The sequence below is a fragment of the Nilaparvata lugens genome, chromosome 1 (genome assembly GCF_014356525.2).
Source record: "Nilaparvata lugens isolate BPH chromosome 1, ASM1435652v1, whole genome shotgun sequence".
In the NCBI taxonomy this organism is placed as follows: domain Eukaryota; kingdom Metazoa; phylum Arthropoda; class Insecta; order Hemiptera; family Delphacidae; genus Nilaparvata; species Nilaparvata lugens.
Window position 1 is genome coordinate 40403963 of NC_052504.1, and position 22868 is coordinate 40426830.

The 22868-nt window shown below is 33.4% G+C and overlaps 1 protein-coding gene across 1 annotated transcript in view; it reads left to right on the forward strand.

The window, feature by feature from the left end:
- Positions 1-81: 81 nt before the first annotated feature.
- Positions 82-22868, forward strand: part of LOC111048115 (double-strand break repair protein MRE11) — a 28094-nt gene continuing 5307 nt past the window's right edge. The window contains exons 1-10 of the mRNA XM_022333972.2: positions 82-401; positions 1943-2105; positions 2769-2908; positions 4191-4381; positions 5006-5213; positions 5896-6083; positions 10470-10533; positions 10951-11174; positions 18424-18569; positions 19082-19205. Of these exons, the coding sequence (XP_022189664.2) occupies positions 308-401; positions 1943-2105; positions 2769-2908; positions 4191-4381; positions 5006-5213; positions 5896-6083; positions 10470-10533; positions 10951-11174; positions 18424-18569; positions 19082-19205 (1542 nt within the window). The 5' untranslated portion in view covers positions 82-307. The remainder of the gene's footprint in view (positions 402-1942; positions 2106-2768; positions 2909-4190; positions 4382-5005; positions 5214-5895; positions 6084-10469; positions 10534-10950; positions 11175-18423; positions 18570-19081; positions 19206-22868) is intronic.

The window sequence follows — 22868 nt, forward strand, 5'->3', positions numbered from 1 at the left end:
TAGTCACGATGGGGCGATATGGCAGTAGATGTTGGCTTCAGAGGCTAGATATCTCAGCGTGTCTATTCTATAACTAGGTGTTGCCACAGCCACACTCTATTAACTGATTTGGTAGGCACTGTGGTCACGAAGTTGTTACCGCGAAAATGAAATTTTTAAGATGGAAATGGAAATTGATAGAGGTTATGTTAGGGTTAGGCCAAGTCCGAGTTTGGCTTTGTCTTTTGCTCTATCTGTACTCGTGATTTTAATAATAGGCTAATTTTTTTGTTTAGTGTTTATTGTTACGGTACTCCAAATTATTATTATGGATGAATCTGAAGTAAGCGCTGACGATGTTCTCAACATATTAGTTGCAAGTGATATTCATTTAGGTTATGAAGAAAAAGATCCAACTAGAGGTAGGCCTAACTATAAAGTATTATTCAATTCTGTAGTTTTTATTTAAGATATAAGTCTATATAACTCAATTTTTAGTAGTCTATTTACCGTATTGAAGATATTTTTTGTAGTTTGATAACTGGAGTTCTATGATTTTATAGGCTAATGGTCATAGTTATCTACAATTTTATTTTAGAAAATTAAAATTACCTAGGCTGTATCCTCAGTCAATATTTGTTATTGGTTTACTCCAATTCAATTTAGTCAGCTGCAAATAAGACAACCAAAATTTCTTACCTTTGCTTAATACCTAGCCTACATATCAGTATTACAATAGTACCTAAGGCCTTGGACACACGACACGGCAAATCTGTCGGGCCGGCTGTTTCACCGAATCCGGCCATTACCTCCGTAAACAAAGCCATAGTGCATTCGTGTGACGTCAGCACAGGTAGGGCTTCTACACCAATCAAAACACTAGCTGATATAGATTAGCTGAAATGAACGAATCTTTTATTGGTGTAGGAGCCCTACCTGTGTTGATGTCACAAGAATGCACTACGGCTTTGTTTACGGTGGTAGTGATCCGGCGCCGGTTGAATACCAGAACACACTGCAACTGCCGTTCAGGAAATGATTAAACTTTGGCTGATTTTTTATATACATTTTCAAAATGGCGGCTATTTAAAAACTTGAGAAGTTAAATTCCACAAAACAAGTACATTTTACAATAAAATGCAATCATATGTTGAATGTTACAGATCATAAAGATTGTACACGAACTCCCTATCAATACTCTAGGGCATTGTTCCTGGATAAGAAACATAATATCTAAATATCATAGTAAATTGTCTGGAAGTCTTCCCTTCTCATACAGCGGTATTTTTTCTTTTTTCACTTTTTTCTAAATAATGGTTGAATATACAAAATCCAAACTTTGCACAATCATTTATAACAACTAGACAAAGCTACCAAAAAATTATGATAATTTTTCAAATTCATAAAACAAACTGAAGACTTCTGGACAATTTAAATATGATATTTAGATATGTTTCTTACCCATGAACAATGCTCAAGTATATTTGTAGGGAGTTTGTAAACACCCTGTATACTGAACATAACATACATAAACATTATAATAATTGTAACACCCAATTTTTGAGATCTTACAATAATTAAATGAGAGAGGCTAATGTAATTTAACTACAAGTGGTAGATGTAGGGGCAGGGCCGGCCGGCTGTTTTGCCGAACCGTGTGTTCATCTCCATATGTACAATGCCCTCCTACCTGCCGGACGGTGAAACAGCCAGCACGGCGAAGTAGAGAATAGCCGGCTGTTCCGGCCCGGCGAAGTTTGTCCTTCTCCATGCCTTCCTGTGTCTTTTGCACTTCACCCAGCAAAAAAACAGTTTGTGTGTCCCCGGCCTAATGCTCGAATAAATTCATAGTCTACACGTTATGCTCTACCCCGTAGTTAGTTTGATAATACATATAATCGTTTTTAAATATGTATTATTAGGCTACATCATAAAATTATATTTTGTATAATTTTATTTTCAGGTAAAGATAGCTTCATAGCATTTGAAGAGATTCTAAGCCTCGCAAAAGATAAAGATGTCGACTTCTTATTGCTTGGTGGCGACTTGTTCCATGACGCAAAACCATCACAGTATTGTTTGTATCGAGCCTTGGAACTGTTCAGAAGATACTGTTTGGGAGATAGGTAGGCTAATATATACATGATTGAATAAGTTATCTACCGTCTAAAAAAATATTTTAGAGCTAGATGAACAGTATTACTCTAATGAGCTTTGCATCTTGAAGATTATTTTACATTTGCCTTAAAATAATTAATAAAAACAAAAAAACACTCACATTCTTTGGTGTGACGACGACCGTTTCGTGCTGGTATTGCACATTCTCAAGCCAAACAGAAACTCAGCATTACTAAACTACACCATCACGAAACGTTCGTCGCCACACCTAAGAATGTGAGTGTTATTTCACTTTGAAGTTATGTAAGAATACAATAGTAATAATTCCAGTAAAAACATAATGGATAACCAACAACCTATTTTTTTATTTATTTGGATAAATTACTTAAAGTTAATACTTGTAGAGATGACTCATTATTTTCTGACTTTTATTTCAGGTAGTACCAAGTCAATTCCATTAGTCCTGAAGCAAATGAAAAATTGTACTGCAACTTCCACTACCTCAGACTATATCGCTTCCACTTTCCTCCAGCTAAGCTCAGTTATTATTTTGCTTATCGACTATTAGTATTATTAAAATTATTTCCAATATACTACTTATTAAGAGTAAATGAAGAAAATCACATAAAAATCGTGAATACACTAAATTGTATAATATATTTCTTTTGTAGCCCAGTCAAAATTCAATTTCTGAGTGATCAGTCAAAAAATTTCGAGCACTGTTTGTATCCAGAAGTGAATTATGAGAATGAAAACATCAATATAGCCATTCCAGTCTTCTCCATTCACGGAAATCATGACGATCCGACCGGTAAGATGCATGCGTTTATTATGCCAATGAATTGCCATTCATTTAATTTCTGTTCATCATATGCTCTTGTTTTTCTAATTTCACAGTTTGTTTTGTATTGCAATTTATCAATTTTCTACAATCAATAAAACTTAAGAGCAAATTCAAATTCAAGTCATACCATAGTAGACGACTTACCTGGTAGACATACAATTCCATGTAAATTACAAATCTACTGAATAATAATGAATGAAAAAGAAAACTTGATTTACCAATTTCGTATCAATAGTTAGGAATGTACTAAGTTAGGGCACTGGACTCAGTGCTGCTACCCAAATATACAACCCAAACTACCCCTATTAGATTTTTCAGATCAGCTGCATGTAACTGAGTGTTTACATTGACGATTACTGAAAAAATTAAGAAAAATCACGTAGAAAGAATCATGTTTTGAAAAAGCTATTATTTGTTTACTCCACAGCTAGGTCTTCATATGGGTTCTCCAAGATGGTGTTATATAAGGGAAGCTTGAATAGAAGAAATAAATAAATATTATTTTATTGCCGTTAACTTCTTAACCTTACTTGTAACTTCTGTATTTTTTCAATTCAAACTTTCCAGTTATAAAAAATAATCAATAGGCTAAAGCCTTCAGCATTTAATATTAGAATCTTCTTCCTATCGAAGAGGAAGACAAATGCTTTTAACAAATTGGTGTCTGTAATAATTAGATTTTCCCAATCAAAGGCTTTAGTTTTTTCTCTTGAAGCTTTTACGATAGACTAGACTGTAAATTTAATTACAATAAGTTGATGTTCATTTATTATGATAAAAAATATATTTTATTTATTAATTTATCACAATCACTTGCGGAAATTAATTCTACTACAGGTTGAAACCTGAAACTATCAGGAAATGTTGTTGAAAAATGAAAATGGTTCCTACTCAGTCACCCAAGGCCAATCTCCAGTGATAGCATTTTCTTAAAGGTATGGGTCTTCATTCCACTGCGTTGCTCGAGGGAGTGCTGCATTTTGAACTCTGACGCGTCACAAAAACGTCTCTCACGGAAATGCCTAAGACATCTTCCCGGCAGGGCGGTGACAAATGGCGTAAAGTCGGCCTTGTAAGGCCCCCCCCCACCACCAGTCTCACACCGCGGCAGCACTCTGGAATATGCAATGGCATCGGAAAAATTATTGGCATTAATTTCGGGACAGAGCATTTAAAATTTCTTGGATGATATTTCATCGTTTAGAATTATGTGATTGAATTCTTTATCGAAGACAATTTTTCATTGCAGGTCTTGGTTTCTTGAGCTCTATGGATTTACTCAGTGTAACCGGGCTTATAAATTATTTCGGCAAATGGACCGATTTGACGCAAGTTGAAATCACACCGTTGCTTCTACAGAAAGGCAAAACAAAACTTGCCCTGTATGGCCTCAGTTACATCAAAGATGACCGACTGTGTCGATTGTTCAGGGACAGAAAGGTTTGTATGAAACAAACAACATAGGTTAACACTGAAAATAATTAATTAGTAGCCTAAGTTAAAATAAATTTTATCTCTTTTTTCCAATCAAATATTAATTTTAAAATAAGACAGTCTACAAAGTCTTGAATTATTTGCTCCATCAATAATTCTTTGATGCTGTCAACTTGCAACATTCATTTTAGATTTTAGACTTCTAGTAAATAACATTTATTGATTGTTCAAAATAGATGCTCAAGATGCTTAAAATATTCCTGTAAATTCCTTTGAATGTGTTCAAAGTTCATGCTGTTGTTTCTATCATAATAATAATTTCAGGGTTTAAATGTCTTACTCATCACTATTATAGAAATGTTTGTTTTTTTTAATTCCTCCCAAATCCAGGGAAAATGCTTGCGTTAATTGATACAGCATTCAAAACCAGTGTTGGCAATTATTGATAACAATATTGGTAAAGTCACTATTGATACTAAGAAAAATTTGATGGTATTGAAATACATTTACAGTACAATGAAATCATGTCCAGCGGATTTAGAATATCTGAGAATAATAACTGACTGTACTTATATGACAATCAATTTTGTCAAATATTCAAATTTTGCTTACTATTATTTGAATTTTTAGGTAAAATTTCTCAGGCCCGAAGAAAACATCGATGAGTGGTTCAATATATTTGTTACTCACCAAAATAGAGCTGACCGAGGTATTAACAAGAGCATCAAGGAGACTGCTCTCCCTTCATTCCTCGATGTCGTTATATGGGGCCATGAACACGATTGTCGAATAAAACCCGAGCAAAATCCAACCACTGGCTTCCATGTTATACAACCTGGTAATTCTTTACTTCTTCCGTTATCACATTCTCATAATGAAGTAGTGTAGATTTGATAAAATATATTATTGTCAGTTTCATTTTTTATTATTTTCCAATTGAACATAACTAAAGAAAACACTAAAGAAGTATATATGATGATTGCCAATAAAACAAATAGGATTGATTTCTGGACTATATTTTCAAATAGAAAATGAAATTATTACAAGTTACATGAACTTACAGTCTTGTGAAGGTGATGTTGTGGTAGATATCCATATAGATTGCAACATTGTGCTTATGGATTGTGCTGCCAGATTTCATAGAAGCCAGAAAGTCTAGGAGCTAATAATTGTGTGAGAGACAGAGCATAGATCATTTTGATAGAATCGGCATGAATACGGCCACAGTGCATTCCTTGGTATTGCAGTAAATAACGTGGCCATATAGCACAGTGCTGCAAACTAAGGTCTGCACGGACTATAGAAACCTTTCGAACTAATTTTTTTGCAGGAAATTTTCAATTTATTATAAAAGATTCAAATTCTTTTAAAGATGATTCACGTAATTTCGAACAAAATGATAAATAATTTTATTCTTTATGTTTCCTGGAAATAAGGAGATTGCATTATTTTACAACACCAAATTTCGCCCGGTACTTGGCACGTGTTACCTGCTAGTTTAAAATGCATTTGTATTGCAGGCAGTCCAGTTGCTACGTCGCTATGCGAAGGAGAATCAATTCCCAAACATGTTGGCATTTTGAAAGTCTATAAGAAAAAGTTTGAACTAGAACCAATCAAATTGCGCACAGTGAGGCCTTTCGTAATGGAAACAGTTGTCCTATCAAAAACAAACATTCCATACATTAGCAACAAAGCATCGGAAGCGGTAAGTACGTTATCTACTATTCCAATTTTTAAATAAAATTTTAACTATATAAAAATAGCTCAGATCTCTGTCATGTTTAAAAATCATATCAATATAAATCTGCTCATTTTTTATCATCACTCTTACACGATTTAGCTGTACCATTGGAAGAATAATATAAATTTCCAAATTTATCCCAAATTGATACCAGTTTTAAAATTAGACAATTACTAACAGTGCAGTATAAATATTAATATGGGCCGGTTTTTGAGCTCCGGGTTATCTCCAGTCCAGGATGAATAACCGGTTTTTGCGCTGCGGTCTAAAAATCGTCTTTATGAGCTCGGGTCGTAAACCGTGCGTAAAGGCGTCGCAGGGATAAACCTGAGGATTAAAAAGTTGGGCTTATGAGAACAACGACGGTTTAACCCCGGTCCAAAATATAATCTCGGTGGGCTTCTGAGTCAAAGTCCGAGCTTAAATCAGATAATATTGGGCAGAAAAATGATGTTTTTAGACTTCAACTTAGACCTGCTAGAGGGCAGGTTTGAGTCCAGGATTAAGTCAATAACTCGTTATTGTTTCGTTTTTGACAAAAAAGAATGTTATATTAGGGATCGTCTTTGAATTCTGAACAATTTCATTACCCTCAAAGCCATATTACTTGTTCCACTCATGTCCAACACAATATCATCAGAAAATGCAAAAAACAACTTAAACAACCAAAATTATTTCCATGATATTCAATATATTAACCATATATTTACTAGAGACACCCTGGGTTGAAAAACTCGCTCATAAACTGTTGTATTGATCTCTGAGTTCCGCAACTTGTAATTATACAGATTTGGTGAGAATTATTATGGAAACAGCTGAATATATCTTTTACAAGTATGATATTACAGTAGTAGGATCCATGGTGAACCTATTCGAATTGAAAAAAATACTTTCTGTCGCTTCAAAATTTTTTCCGTCATAAGGATCTAACTTCATTTCGAATCCAACTTCATTTTTTCAAACAGGAAGGTGGTCATGTGATACATTACTTCGATACAGAATTTCAAAGGAAAATGAATGGCGAAACATCTCAAACTGTTTCAATGATCTCAACATATGAAGATACTAATGAATTATAAAAAAATTCAAATTCATTTATTTGCCATAAAATAATACAGATTGATATAATAAATATTCTAACTTACAGAATGGCACTACCGGCAAAGAAAATTTGTGCGCCGGCAGTGAGTTCGAACAACTAGGTACAGTAAACATTTCAATAGAAAGAAAAAGAGCTTATTCAAACCACTAGAATAAATAAAGTTACGGAAAGCAGGTCACATCTCAATACTTACAAACGATAAGACAAAGTAACAAAATTACAAGCAAATGACAAACTCAAAAAGACCAATACAAGGAAGCCATGAAAAATATATTTTTTAATTTATAACTCAAGAATGAAACACTACATAATGGATATAGATAATTTAAAATAAACATTTATTCTAATCCAATCCAGTATAAGATGCATTATGGATTTTGTTATTCTATGAAATGAAATGAATGAGTACCTATACATTGAATAATCAAGTGTTAGTGAACACTAATAGGAGCTTCTACTCACAAATTCAACACTTTGAACAAAAAGAAAAATTGCCATAGTAACTGCTATCACAAGTAGTATTATGAATTATAGAACTTATAATATAGAACTTATAAATTAAAGTTGTGTATTATTCAGCTGAAATCATGTGTGGACGCATAAAGTCTCTCTGTCTGACAGTCTGTGTGATATCTCCCAAATAGCATCAGTTTTTTTTAAATGAATGGAAAAATTACAAAGATAGCATGCAAATAATTCCAACTGAATGATAAATGATAAATCAAAACACATTTTTTATGTTATTTTTATATTCTGAAAAAGGACGAAAGAGTGAGTCAATTTTATTCTCCAACGAACTTGACCTGTACAAAGGTTCGAAGAATTCGTGTTCAAAATTTGAAGATAATTGATCAATTCTCTCTAAAGTTCTTGTTGGACATACAGACAGAAAACGACTTGAGCCTTCAGTAAGTCAAAAGTGAGAACTTCGCTAACGCTCGTTCAATAATCCATTATATTATGTATCACAATAAGATATTATAAGTTTGTTGCATTATTACAATAAACTAGTTCGCCAGAAAGTGAATAATTATGTAGGTAATAATCTTTTATATTGAAATTACTATGTAGAAAATGTTATACAAGTACCGTCTTCTAATAATAGAGGTAATACCTTCTTCTTAATAGAGGTAACTTCATTGGTTGTGCAAACATGTGGATGATTTCAATGTATAAGCTATAAGAAGGTGTGGGATGATTATTGATAAAATTGTTATTGGTTATTATTATTATAAATAATTATTGATTATTTTATAATTAAAACTGTGAACTATATTGTCCTCGTCGTAGTAAGCGAATAGACGAATGTTGACAGTGAACTTCCAAGTGAGAAGGAATACACGAAAGACGAAGACAAATAATAGGTGAGAGTGCTTCCAATCACCTGTTGCCAACATTACAACAAAAAATCCCTGTGAATTCTACAGTTGCTCCGTGGTCTAAAGTTGCGCCGGCTCAAAGATAATCTGCGCTTACGCCCTGTCTCATAAGCCCACTTTTTAGTCCTGGACTACGTTACGCCACGGATTACTGAATCCTCGGACTACGAAATTCCGAGCTCATATACCGGCCCTAAGTGTTGCAATATCACCAAGCTGCGTCCATTGGACAACTTAGAAACTTTTATTCCATTATTGATTTCAAATTTATTTATTAAATTCCACAATCACAATATCAAATTAATAATTGGCAGAGAATCAACAGGATGAACCCAAAACTGTTTTTCTCCCTAATTTTGATGAAAATAGTCCAAATGAGTTTACGAAAATATTTCTATTATAAAGATCACAAAATTTACAGTTCAAATTTTGAATTTGGGTTGATCAGAAAGATGGAATAAATGATTATCACACTTGAAAAGACATCAATAAATTGAAAAACATTTAAAAACTTAATAAATTTGAAGCCAGAAAAATCACAAAAACATTCACTGAATTAAATCATTGATTTTGTCGTTAACTATTATTATTATTTTCTTGGCACTTTATATAATGTTCTGGTATCCAATCTAGTAATCTAGGTATCCAATACATGATCTTGATTACATTTAATAGACTTTTAAATATCTATCACAATATTCATTGAAGAATAAATGAATGCAAGAGATCCAATATTTGACAGACAAACAAAAAGTATTGAAAAAATGCTGATTACTATATTAAAACCTATTCACTCAAAAACACAGTATCAAAGTAAAACAACAAAAAAAAACATGATGGAGGTGATGAATACACTAATAACTTATACGAGAATGGTCTGCATGGGCAAATGCTTGTGCTCAAACAAGAGTTGCTTATTCAATCAGCTCTATCGAGAGAGAAAGGAAACAATTTTGATGCATTCAGAAGCTTATTGAGACTATTATTAGTATTATTCAGTGAATTATTGGATGGCTCGAAAATAATATTGATTGATTACTATGAAGCATTGATAATTCCACCGCATCTCAGACGACAAGAGTTAGCCGACAGGGAAATTAATAAAATTTGCAAGCTATCTGACTTCTCAATTCATGAGGATTTGCAACTGGACTCAATGAGCATCTGCACTGAAGCTTAAATCCAGAAAACCTTTCTGGCAGATCCCCTCACAGTCAGAAAACCTCTAATCAGCTCAACAATTGATTGAGACCTGGCAATCTGCGTCAGGAAGAAATAAGTATTTAGTAGATAATCCAACTACAAGGTGAGCTGCCCCGGCAGGTGTGGGTGCGTCTGATCCGCTTTAGAACAGGTCAGGGAAGATGTCTAAAAAATATGCATAAATGGGGTTTGGCTGATTCCCATCTTTGCGAATTTGGTCTGGAGCAAACTAACTCATGAGCCATATTATTGCTGTGCGTCGTTTGACAAGGCTTCAAGGAGGGCTACAACAGTTGCATGAAGCAGATGACGAGGCCATACTTAGCTCATCAATTTAAATTTACAAATTGTGATTTATATTTATGTTTAAGCATTGCTGCTACCTACCCATACGATATATAATATGAAGCAAAATTTTGGATTTTCTTGTGTGACACAGGAAAAGCTTTGAGCAGTTTAACAAAGTATTTAGAGAATTATAACGTTGTTAACTATTGAGGAATTGTCTAAATCTATAAGATCGTACTAATTAATGTTGAGCAAGGTATTCGTTTCCTATACTTTAATTATTGTTAATCACATTAATATTTTGTAATAAATTCTTAAATTTGTCAATTCGTATATAGACTGTTACACGTGTAAATTTAACGAATTTTCATTTTGCAGGTGCAAAAATTCCTCACCGAAAGAGTAAACATTTTGATTCAGACAGCCAACAGCCAAAGATCAGGTTAGTAGCGTTTTCCAGTTAGGCCTACAATTGTTTTATCTTATTTTAGATTGATTAAATGTTATTTTTTCTTCGCAATTAAATAGCAAATGCCCGGTTGCACAAAAGCCGGTTAAATTTTAACCGCGATTAACTTTACGAGAACCAATCAGAGAATTGGTTCAACATTTTTTATAAGACGGCTACTCTGATTGGTTCTCGTGGAATTAATCACGGTTAAAATTTAACCGGCGTTTGTGCAACCGGCACTAAATGCATATTATTCTTCATTCAAGAATAGTATTTATCATCCGAGTATTTATCATCATAAGCAAAAACATTGAATTTTATTTTGAATTGTTATTTGTCTCAACCTTAATAAATAGAGCAATAATCGTGTCAGCGCTTGATACAGTATCACATTTATGTATTTTCCAGGAGATCCAAGACAACCAAAGCTACCATTAATAAGACTGAGAGTTGAATACAACGATGAAATGCAAACTTTTAATCATCTCAGGTTTGGTCAAACTTTCAGAGAATCCATAGCAAATCCAAAAGATCTAATTCTGCTCAAGAGGGAAGCTTCACGAAAAGGCAAAGAGTATGAGACTGATTTTGATAAAGACGGAATGTCTGAGTTTCTAGAAAGGAACTCTCAGGTAAACTATTCAACTCTTATTTCTACTTACAAAAATGTCATAACGCAAATTGAGCTGAACTGATTTTTTTTGAAGGACTGATTTCAACCAGAAATCTATTTTCAAACATTTCGTAGCCAAATACGATAATTAAATAAACCAATACATATATTATGATATACATCTAGTTATGTGTTCACTCAATAAATAAAACATCAGAAATGATTATTGATCTGTTTATTCGAATACATTATAAAGTTCAAGTGAATATACTAGTTTTCTAGACTGTCTAGCGTCTCACCTGTCTTGCAGTGTAGCCAACTTACTATTACAACTATCACAATCAATATGATATATAATAATTGTAACATTATAATTATTCTATTATATAACACATCTATTATAAATCTTCAAAATCAAAAGATTTAAAAAATTACATTAAGATAGATGATTTATTTGAATAAAATCATAGAAAAAAAGCAAAAACATACATAAACTTATTGCACAGAAACATTTCACCATGTATTTTAAAAGAATAAGTACAGTAACAACGTTTTTCAACAAAAATTATAGAACAGGGTGAGCATAAAGTCTCTTGCCCGGATTTAAAAAACATTACAGAATAACCGTTTGACATAATAATTTAAATCTGGCGCTGTTAGTGTTAGTAGTTTTTTTGACCAATAGATGGCGCTAGTGGTCCTAAACAATGACGCTGTCTGTTAGTTCACGTTAGTTGCGGTCAAAATGGCGTTGAAGCAGGAAAAAGCACAATGTGCTTTGGTTTCATGAAACGAAATCGCCCATCAGTGTTCAGCGTAATTTTCGGGCTTCTTATGGACGCAGCCCTCCTGATGTTAAATCAATAAAGCAATGGTAGGACAGGTTCAAAGAAACAGGCAGCATTGAAGATCTTCCTAGAAGTGGCAGGCCTAGTGCGAGTGAAGCAACTGTTGATTGTGTTCGGCAATCATTTCAACGGAGTCCGTCTAAATCAACTCGTCAAGCATCACGTGAACTTCAAATACCGCAAGCAAGTGTTGTGAAAATTCTTCATAAAAGGCTTAGGTTGCATGCTTATAAAGTGCAAATCGTGCAGGCCTTGCAACCGAATGATTTGCTGAGACGTGCAGAATTCGCAACTGAGATTCTCAACAGGATTGATGGCGCTAACGATTACTTAAATCGCATATGTTTTTCAGATGAATCCACCTTTCATGTCAGTGGAATGGTAAATAGGCATAATGTCCGTATATGCGGAACAGAGAATCCACACGCCACTGTACAGTTACAGCGAGAGAGTGAAAAAGTTAATGTTTGGTGCGGCCTAATGCACAACAAGGTTTTTAGGCCGCTTTTCTTCACGGAAAAACCATTAGCGCTAACATTTACTTGGACGTGTTGCAAAAGTTCATTGCACCACAGTTAGAAGATTATCAACCATGGATAATTTTCTAGCAAGATGGAGCACCCCCCCCCCACTGGGCTTTGATAGTGCGTAATTTCCTAGATGAAACATTTCCGGATCGGTGGATTGGAAGGGATGGTCCAACACCCTGGCCACCCCGCTCTCCAGACATTACTCCCCTTGACTTTTTTTATGGGGATATATCAAGGACAGAGTCTTCGCCACACCAGTTGCTGACATCGACGAATTGAAGGCTAGGATACAAGCTGCTGTGGGTACTGTGACAGAACACATGTTACAAAACACCTGGCGAGAACTGGAATACCGCTTCGACATTCTCCGGGCTACCAAGGGGGCACACGTTGAAGTTTACTAACGTAAGTGATATAAAAAAAACTACTAAAACTAACCTATGTAACAGCGCCAGATATAAATTAATATGTCAAACGGTTATTCTGTAATAAATTTTTAAAATAAAGGCAAGACTTTATGCTCACCTGTAGATTTCGCAGAAACCGTCGTCGAGTTGTTTTCTCTATAATACAGTTTCGATAACTACCTTATCTGACTCCTGACATTCCTTGCTAATCAAAGCTATTCTTCAATTTGAATCTCAACACAGACCAGATATAGGCGTATTTTTACAAGACCTAGATAAATAAATTATGACACTATCGCTGCATCGACTCTTATCTCAGCACTAGAAATGAAACGTTCTACTTCAACTTAATGATTCGTTTTCAGAAGCTGAAAGAAAGTCTTAATTTCATTGTACCATCTCCACTTTTATTCACAACAACCCTGTCATGGTCAACTTGAATAGCTCAATATTACACTATTTAATATTAGACTAATGTTGTCATGTAGGCCTATACTAAACACAAGGCACAGTTTTTGACTTACATAATTATGAATAGCTAAAAAGAGTATGTATTTCATCAATAATGATAATTTAATATCTTGTTCGAATTAAATAAACAACAACGGCATTGTAAAAGTTGATCAATCCTACTTGAGTAAAAGAACATATTAATATAGTCTGACCTTTACTATTAAGCAAGTTTAGTTTCAAATGCATTAAAAGTAAGTTTTTAGTATTGATTAGAAGTTTTGAAGCAAGTTTAACTACGTTATTAGATTCCATCACCAACCTCTCCCTATAACGCAGAGCATCCCTATGATATCCAACAAGGTCGTATCAATCTCTTTCATTCAAATAACTAATAACTGTATCTTCACTCATATTATGTGTAATTTATTGAAACAACTCTGTCTTATCACACCTAGTAATAATTTATACTTACCCATGAAATGGACCAAACTCTCAGGCTCTCTACTGTCACATAAGTAACATATTTGCCTATTCTCTTCCCTATCTGCTCTAAAATTAGCGGCAGCATAGAAGCTCTTGCTCTAAAATTTATAAAGCTCCTTTTGTAAGAGTCATTCAAATACGTGCGATCTCGCAAGTTTATCAGTAAAGAAGAGTACATAATATGATACATACTTTGTTATATATTTGGTCTTGTTCTGTTTTTATGACTCCTGTTTTTTTATAATTTTTTTTTTATTATTTCATCACCTGCTGTCATTGGTAGGCTATTCTGTCTTTGGTCTGAATGGCCACAGTGGAATGATTTCGGGGAACTCTTGTGATATTATTGTTGCTTCATAGCCCCATAGTCTCTATTTTCGAGTGCAATTTTTGGTTTTATAGCTCTGATTTCCACAATAAATATCCCACAATAGTATTTTTTTCACAATAAAGTCATACAAACTAACAGTAGACCTATTTACATAATCTCTTAACTATCTTTACCCAATTAATGGTTTCAATTCTAATACTTGATTATTCTTATTTTTTCGCTACTATACGTTTTCTATTATTCTGTATTTTGTTTTTATCTTTTTCCTCAAAACTTAACAATATTATTTTAGTATTATTATTTCATGTATTGGTTCTCACATTGTACTGATCAATGTGCTTTATGAGGACAAAATAGGGATTTAGTTGATGGTGCTTTCAAATATGTATATCTTCAAATAAATAAATTTACTGACTGATCAGCTCGCTCTCTGAAGAGTTATCACAAGTTTTCTGTTTTAGTTCTAATAGCAATTGATTTATGGAATTCAACCATCTGTCCACTTCAATTATGCTATCAGATCACTCTTTGCTTATATCATAGCGCTGACAGAGACTAAGTCAAACCTTATATCAATCGCATTCATTACCTGACAAATTATTTATACACTATTTTGCATAGATATCTACTCTCTGGCTTAATACTTTATTAATATAATTCGAATAAACTCTCAACGTGTAGATCCACATCAGCTTCATTTCGCATTCTAAATAGATCACATAATACGAGGTATATCTGGGAAGGCCAAATAATCGTTTTATTAAATATTTTTGAAATGTTTTTATTCTGTCACTCGGCAAGTAGCCTCACACATGCGCTGCATATGTCACTTTAGACTCACAAGCAGTACTGAAAACCTGCTACTTGGCTGAAAGGAGTACTGACTCATTCTGACTTAGGCTTCTCCACACACTATTAATACCATACCTTGGCGCGGCTATCCTATCATCTCAACGCCTTTTCAGTGACAGGGAGGAAGTAAATATCACTTCCAAATATTTGTTATGATTCGCATTCTCCATAATCTCATCTCCGTAGACCATTTTTGACTTCTGAGTTTACCACTTTTCCTGAAGACAACAATTTTAGATATTTCCATATTTACAACTAAGTTCCACTTAATGCAATAACTTCTTAATTTATTTATCATTTTTTTGCATGAAAATCGGGGTAGGCTACCGGTATCAGCTAATATAACCACGTCATCTGCATAAATGATCCCATTTAAATCTAGGTTTTTCCACAGATACTCCTCTACCTATATAATCACAACGGTCATGTATAAATAGGGTGAATAAAATTCTAGGCTAAGCATAGAATTATGATTCAATATTACCGATTCGGCCTACAATACTCCACCACTGTTACACCAAACCCTACATCTAATATTGCTATAAATCCACTTTAAAATATTTTTCAAATTTATTAGATAAACCTATTTCATAAAATCTGAAAAATAACGCCCTCCTATCAATATTTTCATATACTCCTTGTCATATAAAAATACCTTAGTTTTATTTCTAAACTTGTAAAAAGTAATTAATGATGCTATGAAAAACAAATAATGTTATCGACGGATGAGTCACCAGAACGAAAACCTGTCTGACATTCTTTTATAATACCCATGCTTTCCTCCAACTTGGATGCTTTATTGCTTATGCCCGTGAGAAGTTTTGTTGTAATATAAACACAAGATAATTAGAAACAAAGTCAGGATTCTATTTTTTTATAAAGAAAAAATTATACTGTTGTATATCCATACTTTTTCACTGTTAAAATTAAACTTGAATTTTAAAAAAACTTTTGAAGTGAAAATGCACTTACTTTTGTATAGTGACGATCGTTTCGACCTGTTGTTGGTCATCATCAGACTGTGGGAATTCACTCAGATGACAAGGCTATGTGTGGTATTTATTTAAGATAAATTTCTCTTCCCACACACTCTTTGACAAAATAGTCCAAAGTTCAAAATTACCGCCTCACTAAATATCCACCAACCCAACCCCCACCACAACCTATTCCACCACCTTCATCCCTTACCACACATAGCCTTGTCATCTGAGTGAATTCCCACAGTCTGATGATGACCAACAACAGGTCGAAACGATCGTTACTATACAAAAGTAAGTGCATTTTCACTTCAAAAGTTTTTTAAAATTCAAGTTTAAAAAATTATAGCTTTGAGTTAAGTAGAACGACTGCTTTAAAAATTTTTTTAAGATCTTACAATTTCTTAGAGTTATTCATACTTTGAAAACTATTCTTTATCCTCTTGTAGGCCTACAGTAAAAATTACAAAAATGTAACTAAATTTGATTAATGGAGGGAAACAAGTCTACTTGTCTATCACCTTTCTATATTTAACACAATATTTGATCATTAATAAAATTATCAAAAATTAAATTTTAATTAATTACTGTTTGTTGTTTATTTTGAAAACATACTTATTACAAAATATAAAAACACAAAAATGACTGAGAATACTGTGAAAAAATAGAAAATATAAAGATAAAGGTAATAGCTGACGCTATCCATAACCTTCAAAATCAGACATTGTCTTTGATATTTTTTTCTTGAAATTGTGTCCACACCTTTTGATTCACAGTACATATCTATGGAAATTGACGATTTTTAGTTGAAAATTAGGTAGAATGCTCCATATAAAATAAATTCTGTAAGCGAGAAAAATGAAATAACTCATGAGGAAATAAAATGGTTCCAGCATTGAAACTTGCATATTTGCAAACAAATATGCATTCACATACATTTTGTAAAATTTATCACTTTGCAAAATAATAGCACGGACAGACTACAGCTGATGTTTAGCAGGTTTAGTAATAAGAGTTTGAATTCAAAGTCGATGATATCCAACTGATCTCAGTCATACAAGATAGGTAGCACAATCCAAGGTATTCTATTAGCCCAGTCATTAAAGACATAGATGCGCAACAAATAAGGGGGAAGCTGAATTTTTGCAGGGTGTTAGTATACATAGTACGTAGCCTAGAAGCGAAGAGTCCGCTGCTAAAACAAGTATCTGAAACTGCAATGGTTTTTAAAACAAGTATATCTCGGCTCCAAATCATGATATCGATCTTTGATTCAATCCTTTCAAGGATGAATAGATCTAAAATTAATGTTCAGAAAGCTATTCCCATACAAAGCCAGAAAATCAGAGAATTTTCACCTCATAATTTTATTTATTTTGTCTAATAAACGTTTAAGCTCTTAAGACCTTTAAAATGATTTATCATGAGTCAAACTTCTTTGATGTCCAGTTAATGTGAACAATATAAGATTTTTGACCCTAGATGCACTTTTGAGTAATACTACCATCAACAGTTGTTGTTTTCCGGGAAAACTATTATCTTCAGGCGCGCGTCTCTAGCCGAGCGGCTCGAGTCGTCACTAAGGAATTGTGGCTATTGGAACTATTTTTTCTTGCCGCCGCCATTAACATTCCATCAGTTTGAATTATATAATGGACATATGGTAAATACTTTTGGTTGCACAAAAGTTGATCAAATTTTAACCGTGACTAGATGCCAGTTAAATGCAATGCGACAAGAACTAATCAGAGTAGCATAATACGCCTCTAATCAGCACTTAATCACGGTTCATTATTTCTTAAAGTGTTATATTCAACTGGGTCATAGTTTTATAGTTGGCCTAGAAGCCTGAAAAAATAAATTATGATCAAAAGCCTAATGCACAACCTTTACTATAAACTGTGGAAGAGCGGATATTATTATTGTTTCAGCTTCAGTACCACTTGATGGATTAATCAAACATAAATTTATAATCAAACATAAAAACAAAGACGCACAACCTATAAACCTTATTATTCAAATACCGTATTTGAAAATAATATGAAATTAAATTTTAGCAACTGCTCTTGTGGTATTAAAACAGCAAACTTGTATATCAATTGCATTTCATGTGTACTGACGATTCATACCTCAACAGAAAATTATTTTGAAACTAGTTAGTTGAAAGTTGGGTAAAATAAATTAGATTGGAAAATACAGTTGATTGAAATCTATCTTTCTAAATATCTATGTAGATCAGCAGTTGGTCTGACAAAGTCTTGGAAGTAGTCTGCGTAATAATTAATTGATAATTTTTGAGCTATGAAGTGAATAATACTTGTAATCTAATCATTTATTTGAATGTTCCTGTGATTTTTTATAATCTCATGATACGTTTTTTGTTACAGGATATTGGCAAAAAAGCAGAAGTTATTGTTGAAAGCTATTTTGAAACAAGGGAGGCAATGAAAATATTGAACACCAAAGGATTAGCTGAAGCCGTCAGCAGTTACATCAATAAGAATGATACTGACGCTGTGGCTACCATTATTTCGTAAGATACCTTTTCTCTCCTCATGCTATCAAACTATCTGTATTGTCCTAACATCGTTGTTAATCTTAACAGTACTTGAACATACGAAGGGTCTTGTGCACCATATCAGCAACCAGTTAGTTACTCAAATCGTTTTCATTAGTTTCTGTTTTTGGTTACCAGGTTTGCAATAATTGTTCATTAGTAGGCTACGACTCGAAGCTTTTTGGTTACTAGATTTTCAATAATATTGTTCATTAGTACGACTCAAAGCTTGGGAAACAAAATAAATGCATAAAGTATCGAGCGATTCAAAGTGAAATTTGCCACTTAGTAATGTGCTTCCTGAATCTTGCAGATTTATTTTACCGCACAGAGTGAATTTGACAAAAGCTTTCGGATGAATAAAATTTTTATTGTTACCAGATTCTCATTCAGAAGAAATTCAACATGTAAAGAATAGATATTTTTATTGAAATCATTTTTATATTCCAAAAACAATTTTTCAAAAAAGTTATATTTTCTGTTTTCAGAAGCCAAGAAAAGGCAGCTAGGAAGTATTTGATGGAAAAAGTGGAAGACCTTGATGCGATTGCTGAAGCAATAGATGGTTATGGAGCTGCTCAAACTGCCTCACAAGCTGATGTTGTAGAAGAGGTGTGTTGGTGGTTTCCCATGTATTTCCTACATTTTAATGTACTGCTATTGCTTCTGGAAATATTTTGAGTTTTCAATTTATGAGACAGTACTAAGAGGTATCATACTACTATATGAATCTTTTGCGAAAAATCATATGTTTATTCCAATTAATGATCAAAATTCCAATTAATGAAAAATCAAATATTCCAATATGTGCAATTTCATTGATCGTTTTCTCACACACAACTATTTTGAGACGACACGACACCCAGAATGTCCTCCAACATTGAACCTAGCTCCGCAGTGCAGGTTGGTTGCTACGGCGGCCGCCGTAACCGCTTCCTCCCAGCAATGATCGGCGTAGTTCCGCCTAGCGGACAGCTTCAAGATCAATCCGGTCGGTTAATTTGATTCCTCAGACAGGTCTGAGCCGAGCGGAGCGGCAGTTTAGCTTCATTCGTATTCATCAGTTTCAGTTTCATTTAGTTTCATTCCAGTTTTATTACTTACTATATTAGGCCCTATTTGGTGTATGTTTCATTTACTCGAGTTTCAATGTAATATGTAGTTCAATTATTATAATTAGTACTCCAATAAGTAATACTGTAATATATTTTATAAAATGAACAGCATAACGTTTCAGAGTTTTCAATACAAAAGTTGGATTATCATGATCTGCTTGTCTCACGCATAGGCCTACATCTAGTTAATAGAAGCTGATACGACCATAGAGAAACAATAGCGTAAGTAGATATCCCATGGTATAGGGAATTTATGTCGCAACTTCTACTGTTATCTCAAGCCGATTACTGTCGATTATTGTCAATTTTTACTGTTTTGTTGGGGTGAGAGTGTAGGAACGGCACAATTTGAGAGACTACCAGCGTCACACAGCTGCATGGGAAAGAACTACGTGAACTATCTGCTTGGGATAACAGTAAAAGTTGCGACATAAACGCCCTATACCTTGGGATATCTACTTACGCTATCGTTTCTCTATGATACGACTTAGCTCTAGAAAACAAGTATGGGTAGACAATCAATCAAACTTTTATTTATCAATATAAATTTATAACAATGATCTATAATAATAGATTATATCATCATCCTAAAGAGGAAAACTAAGCTTAGTCTCTACTATTCCTTCTTAAAATTTCAATGTTAATGGAGCTTTTCTATTTAATTGGAGTTGTAAGCTGGGAATGAATTGGAATTTGAAGTATTATTATACTTCCAGGGGATCAAATCAATTACTGAAAAACTCACAAACAGCCACGGAAAGAGGACCGGATTAAAAGATCATTATATATTATTGATTACCTTATATTATCGGGTTTTGTCCTGTATATTATCTCATTGCTCCTGCATTTTCAGTTGTAAACAAATATAACAATTATTGTCAATGGAAAAAATCAGCTATTCATGTTGCTCAAAGTTAATTATTTTACATTGAGGAAACACAATATCTTGTTTTGTTTTAGTAAGGTATTTCGATTCACAGACGATACAAAGAAGAATCTAGTCTTAAATATCACCAATAATTGTAAAAAATATATATTATAATTACCTTATAGTATAGTATAACTATACTCACTATATTTCTGCTCGGCAGAAATAGATTCCCTAAAGTTAGTTGAGGTTCTTTTCAGTACAGGTTTGATTTTTTGAAGTAAAATATCAAATGATTCTATGCTCATCCTTGCATAGTTGGAAAATTGACCGGATAAATCTTTATTTTTTATATACAGTAAAGTATTCACCATCACACTCACTATCTCTGTAATACTCACTCATGTACCCACATTATAGACCTAGCATCAAACATGAATTCATTTCGTAAATATAAACTGCACTCACTCAAAAGTATTATTTTGGAGAGCGGCAATTTTTACCTTTGATATGAAACAACAAACTGTCCTACCTTGAGGTTTGGGTGGAATAAAATCTCTCTTATATTCCAGGAGAATGGGAAATGAATATAAAGTATCCCCTTTATAATTATAAGAGATCAAAGAATATAGAATCAAATTCAATAAGCTCAGTGAGTATAGAATGTAATCCTGAATAAGCTACAAATAATCCGATTGTTATTCATCCAAAGGTGGGTGTAATATGAAGCCATGCTTGATGTGCATGCATTTTTTCATTTCAATACTTGCCGCCTTCAGTCTATAAATAGTATGCTGCTATTGAATTATTACTTTTTCAAGTTTGGTACGTCTATTATGTTTAGTACTTGATTCAATACCCGAAATGAAAAGAATTGTCTGATGTATGCTATTAGGTAATAAATGTGAGGTATGCACTAGGTAATAGAATGAATATACATGATTTTGAACCAATAACCTGATTAAAATTTATTTTTTAAACTGGAATAATATTTTCTGAAATTGATAATTGTAAAATCGAATTCCTGAAAATGTATCCTCGAAATTTCATTAATTTATCTTCTGAATATATCAACAGTATCCAAATCTATAAACTTTTAAGAACGTCAACAATAAAACGTTTCCAAAGACACAATACCTTAAATTTACTTTTTTCATGATGATTTTTAAAATTTATTTTTTAATTGTTTTTTGACATTCTGAACCTTATGGCTAAACTTGGTGTCGCTGAGAACGAATCTGCAATCAGAATTCCTCTATCTTAAAAAATAACGAAAAACCACAGCTACTGATCATCCGGCAACCGTTAACAGTCATCCTGCAATGCGGCCGAAACACTTCCCGTTCAGACAGGCATCTCAAATGACAACTCAGCCAAGCTGTGCGAAACCAGCTTGCACTGCGGCGCTAGGTTTAGATCTGGTAAATCCAGATCCTGCTAGCCAATCGAATAACAATGTACACGGCGTTTCGGTGTCGTGTCGTTGCAGAATCTTTGTGTGTAAAATAACAATTAGGTATAGTCATTGTGTTCTAGCGCTCTAGGAGGACGTTTTGGGACATCTTTCAAGAAGTTTGGAATATTGTAATACAGCTAACTGCTAATGCCGCATTTTTGTACTATTTTTAATAACGAGCTTGAACCAAGTACGATTGTGTCAAGCCAACTGCAACCTACATTGAATGGCAAGCATTGATTTTTATAAGGAATTCTGACTACAGGCAAACAATCGTACTTGGTTTGAATTTTTCTTGAAAATCGTTTATAAATTGGGCCCTTGTTTATCCTATTTTGAATATTATAATTACTAGACGGGCGTTTTTGGTAATTAATTATAATGCAAGTAAACTAATTATAATGAGAGGGCACTTTCAAGTTAGCTGCTCCTTTCTCACCCCTGCTCTACAAGCTTATAAATCTTCCAAACAAATATACCAGACGTAGTTTATTGTAATATCACTAATAGAAGAAAATTGCATGTTCATTGTTTAACCGTGACTATTTGTATTATATCATTACTTTGGATTTGGAATCAGAAATTGACATGTTTAATTATCAGTGACTAGTACGATTGTGTCTAGTTAATTATCATTTAATTATCAGTGACTAGCATGTAACCCGTGCTTTGCACTGGGAAAAATTTGGTGTTGTAAAATGCAATCTCCTTATGTTCAGAAAACATAGAATACTTATTTATTATTTCGTTGAAAATTGCGTGAATAATCTTTATAAGAGTTGAAAATTTCCAAAAAAAAAATGGGTTTGATATGTCTCGATCCAACAACCTCTGAT